The 13,208-nt window shown below is 53.8% G+C and overlaps 1 protein-coding gene across 7 annotated transcripts in view; it reads right to left on the reverse strand.

The window, feature by feature from the left end:
• Nucleotides 1–1,008: 1,008 nt before the first annotated feature.
• The window catches only part of Shank2 (SH3 and multiple ankyrin repeat domains 2), a 471,427-nt gene continuing 459,227 nt past the window's right edge, over nucleotides 1,009–13,208 (reverse strand). For all 7 annotated transcript variants that reach the window (XM_037208746.1, XM_037208750.1, XM_037208747.1 and 4 more), the window contains one exon: nucleotides 1,009–5,011. In XM_037208746.1, the coding sequence (XP_037064641.1) occupies nucleotides 4,441–5,011 (571 nt within the window). In that variant the 3' untranslated portion in view covers nucleotides 1,009–4,440. The remainder of the gene's footprint in view (nucleotides 5,012–13,208) is intronic.

Raw genomic sequence — 13,208 nt, forward strand, 5'->3', positions numbered from 1 at the left:
GGAAGAAACAGCGTCATCAGGACAGTGGGGACTTGAAGGGCCAGCCATGGGGCTGATAGAATCTGGGGTGGGGCACTGGACACCGCCAGACTCTGCCCAAAGCAGGCAGTCTGCATGCCAGTGGCTGTGTGACCCCCTCCATCCAGGAGGTTCTCACCCAGGGTGCAGACATGGTCTAGACCCCCGGGGAGCCAATGCCTCAGATACAGTTCAAGTAAAGAGGAGGTGGGCCAGTAGATGCCCCTGATGAATACCCACTTTATCAAGGGGTCGTTGGACAGTGAAGCTGGGAGAGCTAGCTGATGACCTGGGAGGATCTACCAGGGATTGCAGGGAGCGAGGGACAAAAATGGGAACACAGTAGCTTTTGCTGCTGCTGGGATGAAGGGTGTGTCCAAGGAGAGACCCTGCCGGGGAACTCAGGAGTCCAGAGGGGTTCACTGGTTTTCACATACACTTTTCAGAAGTGCACGGATGGCCCTGGGCTCCTGATTCAGCTGTTGGCCAAAGACCCAGCTTCTCTCTTGCTCTCCTGGCCTCAGTCCACTGCTGCTCATGAAAGCATCGTCTGGTTAGGTCAGCTAGAGAAGCCACGTGGTCTTCAGTTCCCATGGCCTCTGGCCAGCCGACAACCCTCAGCGCTGTGAGGACACCTCTCTCTCCTCCTGGGAAAGAGGGAGCCGAGTTCAGCTCGATCTCTGGGGTGCCCCTGCATCCACCCTGAAACAAAAGGGACAGCCAGGCCTGGGGCTCACAGGAGTGCTCACACAAGCCCATTTTGACATTTTGCACAATTCTGAAATAATACACAAGGTTTCCATTTGGACAGTGAGGGCGCTGGAGGAAACGGGCCTGAGGCGAAGCGGCTGAAGCAAAGATGCCACCCTATCTATCACCTTGTCCAGGTGGAGCTGACTGAGGTGTGGGACGCACCCCACATCAGATGACGAGCCTGACAGCTCCGAGGGAGTCAGTTCCACCTCCCCCTTTGGAATCAGACCCACAACCTTATTGCAAGAGTATATTTATTTTTTTACAGTAATTTTGGTTGCCATACAAGAGATCGAAGGATCTGGGGGGAAAGTGCAAAGTACAGGAACTTCCTCTCTCTCTCTCTCTCTCTCTCTCTCTCTCTCTCTCTCTCTCTCTCTCTCCTCCCTCCCTCCCTCTTGCTCTTTCTCTAAATAAATGAAGTCTAAAAAGAAAAAGAGCACAAAATCAACGGCAACAAAGATAACATGACATGTGCTGTTACACACAAACTATAGTGTGAAACATGGATTTAAAACCCAAAATTGCTAATGGGAGAAAAAAATCGTTATTTGTGGCCCCCCCTACCCACACACACACACACACACACACACACAAAGTCATTGCCAGGTCAGCTGGGTAATGTTCGCTTGTTCAATAACTCAGAAAAAAAAACTCACCATTTTATTAACTAAAGTATCACAAATATTTCTTATGTAAAGTTTCAGCACGTCAGCAGTCACATTGAGTTCTTTTTAATTGTATGAATTAAATCTAAAATGCGCACGGACACCCCAGAGTAGGGATCCTGGCGGGTATACACAATTTACAGCTTGAGAGATTTTGGTTTTGTATACACAATATTACAGAAACTAGGCATGTAAATTTATGCAGTTATTTAAATTACAGTATATAACAAAAGTTGATCTTAAAACCTGGAATAGTGGTAACATGGTCCTTATGAGCAGTTTAACATCTGATTCACCACTGAAGAGGGTCCTGGAGTAGGGCCTGGTTCTGACTTGTTCCAAGTGGGGAGAACAATGGGCGGCGATTGCAATGAGGGACTATTGCTTTCTTAGCAACGTTCACTGTCAGAGATAGAGACCCAATCATCTAGGCAAATGTGTGTGTTTGGGTGGTTGGGGGTGGGTTCTGATAGGCCCGGCTGTGTTTCTGTGACCAGACACTGCAAAGCAAAGCTGGCCTATCAGCTCCCAAGGCTGGCAGTCAGCTTGCTTCTGCTTGGTGGCATTTGGCTTGAAGTCTAAGGAAGGCAGTTGCGGCCTGTCATCCGCTGCCTAAGTTCAGCGGGCCCCAAGCCATCAGGTCTCCTGCCTGGCATCTGCCTGGCACTGAGCACAGAGGTAATGCCAACCGGAGGCAAAGGAAAGGAGCCCAGTGACATGGCACACTGAGGGGACTTCGAAGAACCACCCAATGGAAGACAAATTCATGGCGGGGCCACATTTTCACACTCTCTGAATTCTTTGCGGGCTACCCGCTGTGTCTGGATTTGTAGTGTTTCTGGAACATTGCTAATTCACTCACCTTGCTGTGGGAAAATGACAGAACCCAGAGCAAGGTGCTCAGCAGTCACCTGGTACCAGCTGATTGGATGGTTTACAAGTTGGGGTTGACCTGCAAAGGGTTTTGGGAACAGATTAAGATTTGAAGCCTTGGTCTCCATGTCAAGGGGTGTGGTGTGGGCATGCTTGAGGGTGTGTGTGTGTGTGTGTGTGTGTGTGTGTGTGTACGTACATGCATGAGCATGTGTGGGCATTGTTTTTGGAGAAACTGACAAGTTGTGGATTCCAATCCTTTTTGAAGAAATAATTGGCCTTCAGTGATGAAGCTGTGGCAAGTCTGGAAAAAAACGACCCAATGCTGCAGGTTCCAATGTGTCCAGGGAAAGATGATTTTTAAAAGGTTGCTTGTGTAATTGTCCCAACAAAATGGTGTCGCTAAACCACAAACCTTTTCTCCCTTTAGCTTTCCAGCACTAGGTGGCACAGAGGCTGCCCAGTAGACCAGCCACTTTTTTTTTCTTAAAATATTGTGCTTATGAACTATCTGTACACATATTTAAACTTGCAGTAAAGAAAGAGATTTTTTTGTTTAAAAATTGCTAAATTTTTATGTGTTCATTCTAGAGCTGTTCCAGGCCTCGTCAGACAGGTGGTTGTGAGCATAAGTGAAGGAAAAAAAAAAGAAAGAAAGAAAAGAAATCATGTTTTATAATTAGAGATGGGCTGGGCTAGTTCTGAAATAATAAAACCGTAACCTGACATTCACGTCTCCTCTGAGTGCGGGGGGAGGGGGATTCGGGAGCCTAGCTGGCTGCATTGGTGGCTGTGTGCAGTCGGTGACCTCCCTGGTACATTAGAGGTATTGTTTTGGGATGGAGAGATCTGGGGGCAAGAAGGGCAGGCTCAGGCAGCTGGGCCTGAGGTGAGGCTTGGTCCAGGATGCTCCCTGCCTTCCTTTCCACACACACCTACACTCTGCCACAGCCTGTGCCCCACTTTCTGTCCACCAGGTCCTGACCACGGGCTTCTCTGAGACCCAGACTTACAGTTAAGACAAGCTGGTGGGATCCCCGATAACTGAGAGAAGGGAGAAAGGCCCCTGAGTTCCACCTTTCTTGGCCTCTGAGAGCCAAAGGGTTGCCTCAGCAGGATGCTCGCCCGCTGGTGTGGATGGAAGGCAGGGAGCACCCCATCCTCTCCCAGGGAGGACATCAGCTTTCTCGGGCAGCCGGGCTTACCATGAGCCTCAGGTCTTGTCCTTGTCAGAGCAGTTGCTCATCTGTTCTGACCTCTGTGGAGCTCAGCAGACATCCAGTTAAAGGAAATTCAAGGGCCCCCGCCTCTCCCTCCTGGGTAGATGCTGCTCCAGGCAGACACCCGCTCTTGTCCTAGAGGAGGTTGTGGGCTTGGACAGCCACACACTGGTTGGCTCTGTGGCCAGGCCTCCCTCCCTCCTCCTCAGGATCGTGACTTTGTGCTTTGGCTAACTCCGTGTGACTTGGGTTTGGCCGCCCTGGAATTGCTAATCGGTTTGCAGAAATAAAGAAAGCAAGTTAGGCAAGCTGGGCACGATCCTGTCCACATAGCTACCACCGCCAAGGACCTCGGGGCCAAAGAAACTCGGATGCACGTCACAGGAGTCGGACAAAGAGGCGGATGGGACGGCGCTTCTCTACCGTCTGGCTCAGGCAGGGCTCCACCTGGAGCTGCTCACTGAGAGCTGAGCACAGGGGAGGACAAGAGCCAGTGAGCCCACCCAGAGGCCACAAGCCTGAAGAAAGGCTGTGTTCTGGGGCTGGAGGGTGAGAGCTGCCAGAAGGCAGAGGAGGGAGGCCTCAGGAGGTATCTGGAGTACACTGGTACCTGCCACAGGAGGAGAGGGTCCCACATGCCATCAACGGGAGCCTCTGGGACCATGACAGAAAACCCCTTACCGTCCCTTTGGACAGAAGCCGCCCAAGAAATCTGCATGGAGAACTGGGTTTTGAGGCCCTGGCTTGGCCACACCAAGGACACCCACAGCACTTCTTTGGGTACCCAGAGACAAACCCATGGACCGAGAGTGGTGCTCTCTCAGCCTCTGCTTGGCCATCACACTTTTCAACATAAGCCCATCTCTACTTATAACGAAGGAGTCTGTGAAGGCCCAGGGCAGCCACTCTTATCTGTCCAGCAGCTGTTTCAAAGCCCTTTCTATGTTCATCCTGTGCCCGACCCGAGTCACCCCCAGATCTATCAAGTCTTCCTTCTGGAGGTTCGGCAAGTGGCTGCCGTCAATCTCATTGTCCATGAAGGTCTCCTTGTGTTCACCCAAGTTCAGACTTTCCAGCCAGTCTGCCACGTCTGGTTTCGTCCACAGGTGGACAGGCTTAGTTGTAAAAGGCTTATTTGAGATTGGCTGTTGCAGTATTGAAGGAGATGGTGACCTGCTGCGTCCCGCTGGGTTCAAGCCAAAGAGGTCCCCTGCAGGGGACTGGCTTGGAAGGCTAAAGACATCTGAGAGTGTGGGGGAAGGAGAGGCTGCTGCAGCAGACAGAGGGGTGGGCAGAATCTCTTTGTTCAGCTCTGTTGGTGAGACCACAGGGCTCGGGGCGCGCCTTGGTCCTGAGGTCCTGTTCTCATAGTCGGGGGGCCGGCTCTGCAGGGTGATGGGCTGGGAGGTGCCCGGGCGGACAGTGAAGGTGACCGTCGTGCTCCGTGTTCCTGAGACTGTGCTCATGACCTCCGGGCTTCTGAAACAGCAATGACAGAGAGGAAGATCACTTCCAGGTCACTAAGGATTGTGGGATGGGAAGGGGAGGCACCCACACCACAGCAGAGGGTCTGCGCTGGCAGTGATACAGACTGCCATGCCAGTCAGAAAGGGGTGGGTACAGTAGGGGGCAACGCAGCACAGCAAGCTAGCCACTCACCTGGGCCAGGCTGGGAGGCACCTGGAGGGACCCCCTGTGTAGGCCAGAATGAGCCTGGGCCCTCTCCAGCAGCCTACACCTTCCAGAGGACTCAGCAGCCTGCCAGGGCTCTGCTAATGGGCTAAAGTCCTCGGGTTCTGGACAAATGCAGGGCTTACGTTGCTTCAGAAGTGCCACACAGGCATGTGAGGTTGGGAGAGATTCTCCTTGGGTGCTCAGGGTACAGAGCATCCAGGGTGCTAGTGTGTCCTGTGCTAAGTTCTGCAGGGGGCCTGCCTGCCAGGGAACGCTGCCGACTACTGTTTCACGGTAGGCCCCAGGGTATACCGAGGCACTCCCTCCATGCAGAGACTTACTGTCCCTATTACCACAGGAGACAGAAGCCCCCTCTCCCAGTGGTGGCCACCGATGTCCTTCCTGCCACATCTGGGTAGGTGAAGTCCTCAGAACAGGGAGGGGCAGGTTCAACTCTCCCAGAGCCTACCTCCTCAGGCCTAGTGTAGGCTGATGACTCCCACTGGGAGGAGGTCCTACTGGGTGCCCAGGAAGTCCCTGCCCTCACTTACCTATCTGGAGGTGGTCGTTTTATGAAATGTGTTCCCCTATCCATGCTGGGCAGCCCCCCTGAAGACTTTCTAGCCACACACCTAGAAAGGTGAAGCCTCCCTCAAGACCTGCTTCCTGCTCTGCTGTCTCCAAACTGCAGCCTTGTGACTACAGACACCACCAAAGTGGAAACAGGTGCGTCTCTTGACCTGGGCTCGCTCATGTGAATGTGGACACAGCACACCCCTCTCATTTCTGGAAAGGTCCATTCTGCCACAGGCACAACCTGGACTGACATGACTCAGAGTTTATCCCACATGCCTTCCTGTCCTGTGGAAACGGATAGGAACTGAGGCCTCCTGAGTCCACCTTGTAATTGTCAGGGTGGAGCTTCTGGGGTGTGGTGTCATGGTGTCTGTCTTGAGTTAAACTCCTTCTGGTGTTGGTACACCGAACTTTGGGGACCTCTTGCTGAGGCTCCCTGCAGGGCTCTGAGGTGCTAACAGACTAGGACCTCTTCAGAGCCTAAGTCGAGGGGCGAGAGCTCGAGGCACCATCCCGTGGTCCCCGGACTGCACTCTGCCTGTCCCTTTCCCTTGGGTGCTATTGGTTTTCTTTGCCTGCTGTGTGTCTAGTGAAGCCATTGGCTGGTCACCCAGGCCCCTCTCTGTCCTGGGGAATACCCCTACTAGGATTAGTCGTGACTACTTCCAACAGGGGAAGAAAGGAGGCATGGGTTCTGTGGGCCAGGGCTCTGCTGGGGATGTGTGGACTGCTGCTCTGGAGCCTCAGACCTGCAGCCATGGCTACAGGGAACTGTGGGTACCTGTGGGGCAGGCCCCAGAGTTCTCCCCGCAACAAAGTTGCCTGGTTACGGGTTGTACCTGTATGCAGGTCATCTCAGCAGGCCTGAGGCAGCCCACAGAGTGAAGGCCCTGAAGCCCATCTGGGCCTTGGAGCTTTCAGACAACCCTGAGGATTCAGCTTTAGGTTCTCATGGAGAGGTGGGCCAGGGACATGGTAAGGGGCTGTGGAACCTGCCACACCCCGCTCTGATTTTCAGGTTGTAGGGTGGTCCACTCTAGGTCCAGCCTGAACAAGCATTGCAGTGGCCCAGGTCTCTTTGCAATGCATGTGTGTGGGGGGCTCGTTTCTAGCATGTAGCACTTTCCCTATACAGAAGTGGGGTTCCCTCAGGCAAGGACATGAGGAAGGAGCGGGGAGGCAGGAGGGCATCCCACAGGAGCTCCCGAGAACCAGTCGGGAGGGCCATGTGTAGTTCTGTGTCCATCACTGGCCTGCCCCTTAGTTTGGGGCCGTGTGGTTGGCATGTGAGTCCCCCAAGGGCCAGCAGATGCCCAGGCACCGTTCAGCAGTATCTCTAACCCAATATCATGGGCTGGATTGGCTTTGGTGAGGACGGACTCAGCAGCAGCTGCTGCTGGGAAACAGGGGTAGGAGCAGGGACAGCGGCACACAGGGAGCACGCAGCAGGCTGCACTTACTTCTGCTCAGCATGACCCTCTTCTGCACACAGCACCATGGGAGCAAAGGGAAACGACACAGGGCGTGGTTGAGACGACACTGCAGAGCTGACTGGAAAGCAAGGAGAGGCAGCAGCCTCCTCACGGGCGAAAACAAGGTGGGTGGGCCCTGGCTGAACGCCCCACCTCAGACCCCTCCTGGCAGGCAGCCCAGGGGCTCAGACCTAGCACTCACGTGAGCGAGGGACCCCATGCCTTCGCTGGCCTGAGGTACCCTGACACACTCAAAGAGGAAAGACCCGCTGACAAGCGGCTCACAGTTATTTCCCTAACTCGACTTGGGACTTGGAAAGAACGAGTCAATGTTCCCAGTGGACCAGGCCACCCTGCCCAGGCTAGGGCTTTGCATCAAGTTTATACCACAGTAGGGCGGCCAGCCCAGCAGCTAAGGGCAGGGATACAGTCCTGGCCACCAGCTTTGGGGCCTGCAGGTGCCCCACCCAGCACAGCAATTGCCGAGTAGAGTTGGATGGCTAGCCTGCCGGCCTGTGCTCTGAGCCTTCTGGGTAGCCTGCCTCCTTCCTGGTGAATCACTGTCATGACTCACTGGATCCTCCCGCGTGCGCAAATCATTATGTTGCTAGGCAACGGCTGGGCTGCTGGGCGGCATATACAGAAGTCTGTTACCCTGATTTAGAACAGATACACACTCACAAACACCCGCCTCTGGGAGGATCATCTCTCGCCTGCTTTTTAAATCAAATTCATTTAAAAATGTGAGAATTAAAAAACAAAACAAAACCAGCCCAAGAGCAAATCCAGCTGCTGGCAGACACGCTTCACCTGTCTTCCCTGGCAGGGACTGATGAGCTGGGGAGGCAAGCGGGTAACAAGACGGACACCGGGGTTACCGATTCAGTTTGGATCTGAGCAGAAGCCTGGGCCAGAGGCCCCTCGTGGGCCAGCACTGGTGTTAGGGTTCAGAAACCTCTGGGCATGGACCCTCAGCCTCAGGCTCGCCTCTGTATGAGGCACTTACGTCTAAACCACTTGTCTCCTCTCCTTCCTTTCCTCCATCCTCTCTCCCCCTTTTCTGGTGACGTGAGACAGAGTCGCACTGTCAACCCAGGCTGGTTTAGAACTTGTAGCAAGCCCCCTGCCTCAGCCTCCCTAGTGCTGGTATTACAGGTGTGTAGAACCACGTCAGGCACCCGACAGCTTCCTTACGAGGCTGCTCTGCCTTTCCAGGCTTCCGCAAATGGGTTATGAGGCTTTGCATTGTAGGAGCGGCACCCTTGTCTCTCCCTGAGACCGTTCTAGTGTTTGCTCAAGTCTCAGAAGCCGGGACCCCTCAGCCCGTCTGATCCTGGGTCCCTGCAGTTTCCATGGGCTCAGAGGACTGGGAGGGCTCTGCTCTCTCCAGCTCTCAGGGTGTGGCCCGGCAGAAGGAATGGCTGTGGGACACTGCTTGCTTTCCTGCTGAGGAGGCTGCCTCAGGCTCAGCATCGCTGTCAGGGGTTCCACTTGGCTCACTAGCCTCTAGGTCAGGAAGGTGCCTGCTTCCAGGACAACTGTCCACCTGTGACAGGCTCTTGTCAAATGAGGGATGAGATCAAGAGAGAACATCGGAGGGGGTTGGAGAGACGGCTCAGCGGTTTAGAACCCTGGCTGCTCTTGTAGAGGACCCCGATTCAATTCCCAGCCTTCCCCTCCTCCTATGGTTCAACCGTCTGTAATTCCAGCTCCAGATGGCCCAACACACTCTTCTGGACTCCACTGCATGTACATGGTGCACAGACACAAGCAGGCAAAACATCCATGACACATACCAATAGAGAAATACAAGCTTTCTACAAAGACCTGCTGCTTGATGCTCAAAGGAAGGGACTCTGTCCGAGCAGTCACCTCAACACGTGGGCTGTGGCAGAAAGTGCTAGGCAGTCCCCGGCAGAGCTCACCCCACTACTGAGCGCCGCCCCTTGGCAGCACCATCCCCTTCCAGTGTTGGTTGGTGACTGAAGCTGCCTGACAGTGCAAAGAGCTTGAGATGCCATGGAACAGAAGCCTGTGCTCTGGGACCAGCTGGGCACAGTCGTTTAATGATCCATATTGATTAGTTTCAGAACTGAAAGGCTGGATCATACGGGCGAGCCAGCTGAGAGCCAGGGAACATTGGTCAGGGGTAGTAGATGCTGCAGTCTGGGGACCCGGGAGGACAGCAGGGGTTGAGTGAAGCCCCATAAGCATCTGGAACACTGCCTGCCCAGGGGTATTGGGGACCTGGACTTCCTTAGTGCCACTGTTTTCCTCCCAAGCCCTATGTGCCTCAGCAAGGCCAACGTGCGGGCAGTGAAGTGTGCCCCACATCCTCAGAAGGAGCCACAGGGATTCCACCAAGCACTCGCTACCCCGTGCTCTAGAGAGAATGAACACAAGCTGAGTTTGTCCATGGATGCTGGAAGAGCATTCATTTCTAAGTGATGCCTGGGGTCTGTTGGTTAGCTCAGCAGAGCCAAGAGAGGACGCTCCTGTTTCCCAGGTCACAGCCGGCTTGACCTGGGTCAGTGCTTATAGGCAGGCAGCCGGGTCTAGTTCTTCAGCATCTCCAAGGCACTTCTCCTCTTCAGCATGGACCTCCAAAGCATCTTCTTCACGTCACATGCAGCCTTAGGAATGTCAAGGAAACCGGAGTCCAGTTCCGGTAAGCCGCGGTAAGTCTGTGCATGGTTTCTACCCCCTTGGATCCAATTCCATGTCCTCACAGCCTATTCACTCCTTGCCTCGTGGCCTGGCTCTGACTCGACTTCATGGAGAGTCCCTTCCGGCTCAACTTCACACTCTCCACCCTCTGTGTTCAGGATACTGTGCTTCCAGTTTCTGTACAGTGGGCTCCTTTGTGTATATCAGGTCACCAAAATTTACTTCCCCAGAGTGCCAGCTCCTATCTGCCCGGAGCTACTCTAACCTGATGGAGTCCTTTCCCTCTGTGCCATTTGTCACACGCCATCCTGTCTTGTTTAGTATTCACCATTTCTCACCCCAAGAACTGGCACTCCCCCAGGGAACAGTGGCCATGCTTTCTCAATGGCACATGCTTCTCTCAAGTGACAAAATCTGAGCACCACATGGTGCCGGGTCGCGTGGGCATCCACAGACCCTGGCTGGGCGAATGATGATGACCATGTGTGCTAGTTGCAGAGAGCCACAGTGTCCTCTGTGGTGATGTCCTCTTATCTCTCTCTTGAGCTGGGCACTGGGCTACAGACAGTGGTGTCGGCTTAGTGATCTCCCTATCATGGCTGGGCACTGGTCCTACACAGCTTTAACCAGGACAACTAAGTGCTCTGTGTAGATCCACAAAGCAGCCAGAATGTCAGTCAGGCCTGCAACCTCCACTGTGGGCCAGATGCATCAGCAGATGACAGGAAGCCTCTGAAAGTCAAAAGCCCTGTCTAGTTGAAGGACATTCCAGGGTCACCCATAAAGCCTTTGCATATTTGTCCCACAGGGGCTGAGGCAGACCCACCAACACAGCCATATCCTCTGCATTCTGGGCTCTTGGGGCCGGGGGGGGGGGGGAGAGCTGCTGAGCAGTGGGCTCCATGCTGGGGGCCCAGCCAGTACAGGGAAGCCTGTGGGCAGTGGGGAGAGACAGCCATTTTAGATGCAGTCCCCGCCCATCAGCTTCCTGCCTTCATTTTGGTCTGAATCTAACAATGAGATCGCTTCAGCATCAGGCCCGTGGCCAGAACTGCTCACGGCTTTGCTCCATGGTTTTTTTCAGGTCAGGCCCAGGAGGTGTCTCTGATAAAGAAAACCTCCCCGACTGGAATTCCCTTTCAACGTATTTGTAATCAAATGTGTAAATCCACACTGTCCTGATTTTGGGGTCAGTCTAAAAATCCTGACTATACCAAAGTTAGACCCCTTACACCCAAGGAAGCAAGTGCCAGGCCATCCAAGACTCGCTCCTCCCTGAACCCTGTCCTGGTGCCGGCAAAGGACGAGTTCCTCAGAGCTGACAAGAGACTCCAGCTGCAAGAGGAGCATCATTTCAAAGGCTAAACGAATTCAGCAAAGCTCTTGTCTGCATGGTGGAACCACTGAGGAACACTCTGAGAGCTGGCCCTTCTTTAGTGAGCAAAGCCACCACCGAGGAAACAGGGTCTCTCTGCCTTAGCGTGTGTCACCTCAGAAAGCATGGCCAGTTTTCAGTTTCCCTCAAAACACCCATTTTTTCTCTTCCTCAGTAATAATTCCCTCCATGGATTTTGAACCTCATTTTGCTCAGGATCATTCAGAACTCTCATTTTTTTTTTTTTTTTCATTTTTGAGACAGGGTCTCTTTGTGTAGCTCTGGCTGTCCTGGAACTCGCTCTGTAGACCAGGCTGGCCTTGAACTCACAAAGATCCGCCTGCCTCTGCCTCCCAAGTGTGCCACCACCGGCCAGCTCAGAACTCTCAACTTTTAGAAGCATTTACAAGTGGTGGCAAGATGCCTGTGCGGAGTGAACCACCAGTTGTTATCCTGGGCCAGACAGTGAAGGCAATAGGGAGGCGTTTGAGCAATGTGAGCAGGTGGCCGATGCACCCAAGACAAGAGGCTGAGCTTGGACACCTCTAACTGCCATATGGGATGCATTAGTGGTTCCGCGAAATGCCTGTGGTCCTCTGTGTCTTGCCACTGCAGCTGGCACCCCAGGGTCCTGTGCCCGCACCCAACCTGGTGCAGTCCTTAGATTTGAAAAGGAGTGTGTTTCCTCTACTGCTTGAGGTCAGCAACTGCCATCTCCACCCTTAGCAGCAGGGGAGTTCCAGGTCCAACGGCTGCTCCTGCCTTCTCGGAGCTTAGTCTAGCCTTATAGGCAGTCTTCAGTGGCGGGCCCTATCTCTGGAGCCAATCCCCAGTCTCAGCTTAGGAGTAGAACCTTCCCACAGAGTCCCCTCGACTCTGTGCTTTGTGGCTCTGATTGCCGGTTTCTGCCTCTCTGCTGGTTGATGGCCCGGCTGCTGGGACCTGTGTGACAGAATGCCTGGTGTTTGGAGGTGCTGGGTAGGTGCTGGCTAAAGTCCTTGCTGCAAGTGACTTCGGTCATGAACAAACTGTCTGGGTTGTGGCAGTTCTGCCCACTGGGATTGTGCTGGTGATGGTCTCTCTGAGCCCACTTCTACCCCTGGTAACCAGGAGTCCCAGCTCCCAGTGGAGGGCAAGTCTCCCTCTACTAGGAACCACCGGAGGTTGTCTAAACAGAAAAAGAAAGGACAGGGGGTCATCTGCCACCTTTCAGAAGGCCCCCCGTGAATGAGGCCAGTAGACATGCTCAGGGATCCTGATGTGGAAGGCTGCCCCCTGCCCTCTGAGCTCTGCAGTGCTGGACTCATTCCCTCTCCATTTATCTTCTGCTAAAGATGGCCATTAGCAGGGAGACAGGAGAGACTGCAAGTCTGTCCCGAGTCCTGGCCTCTGCTCCTGGTCACCATGTACACGGCTATCTGCTTAGCCTCTCTGAAGAATGGGCTTAATACCCAGGACCCCGCTGCCTAGTTGTCATAAACACCAGGCTGAGGGCTTGCAAATGTTCCACAAGAGGGTATACCATAAAGGACCATGTTACTATGTAGGGGAAGGGTGAAACGCACACATTTTAAGGTTGCCTAGAGACCTCAATAGATGAGGAAAACTTGCAGCTGTGTATGCAGTTACATCCACCAGAAGTGAGGGGTTTCTGCAGATGTCCCCTAGCTAGCAGGGAGCCATGGAAGCATGCCTCTGCACACCACCTGGGTCGGGTGTCCTGTTAACGGGTGGCAGCATCCGCACGCTTCTTTACACTATCGACTAATCAGTATTTCTCAGAGGAGTAAAGCAGCCGTCCAAGTCATTCATTTACAACCACACTGAAAGGTAAGAGGGAGAATCGTGGCTCACAGCCCAGACCTCAAGACTCAAATGCAGTGTGATGTCCCTGATCAATGGGCTTGGTTGT

This window comes from Peromyscus leucopus, chromosome 1, assembly GCF_004664715.2.
Source record: "Peromyscus leucopus breed LL Stock chromosome 1, UCI_PerLeu_2.1, whole genome shotgun sequence".
NCBI classification, from domain to species: domain Eukaryota; kingdom Metazoa; phylum Chordata; class Mammalia; order Rodentia; family Cricetidae; genus Peromyscus; species Peromyscus leucopus.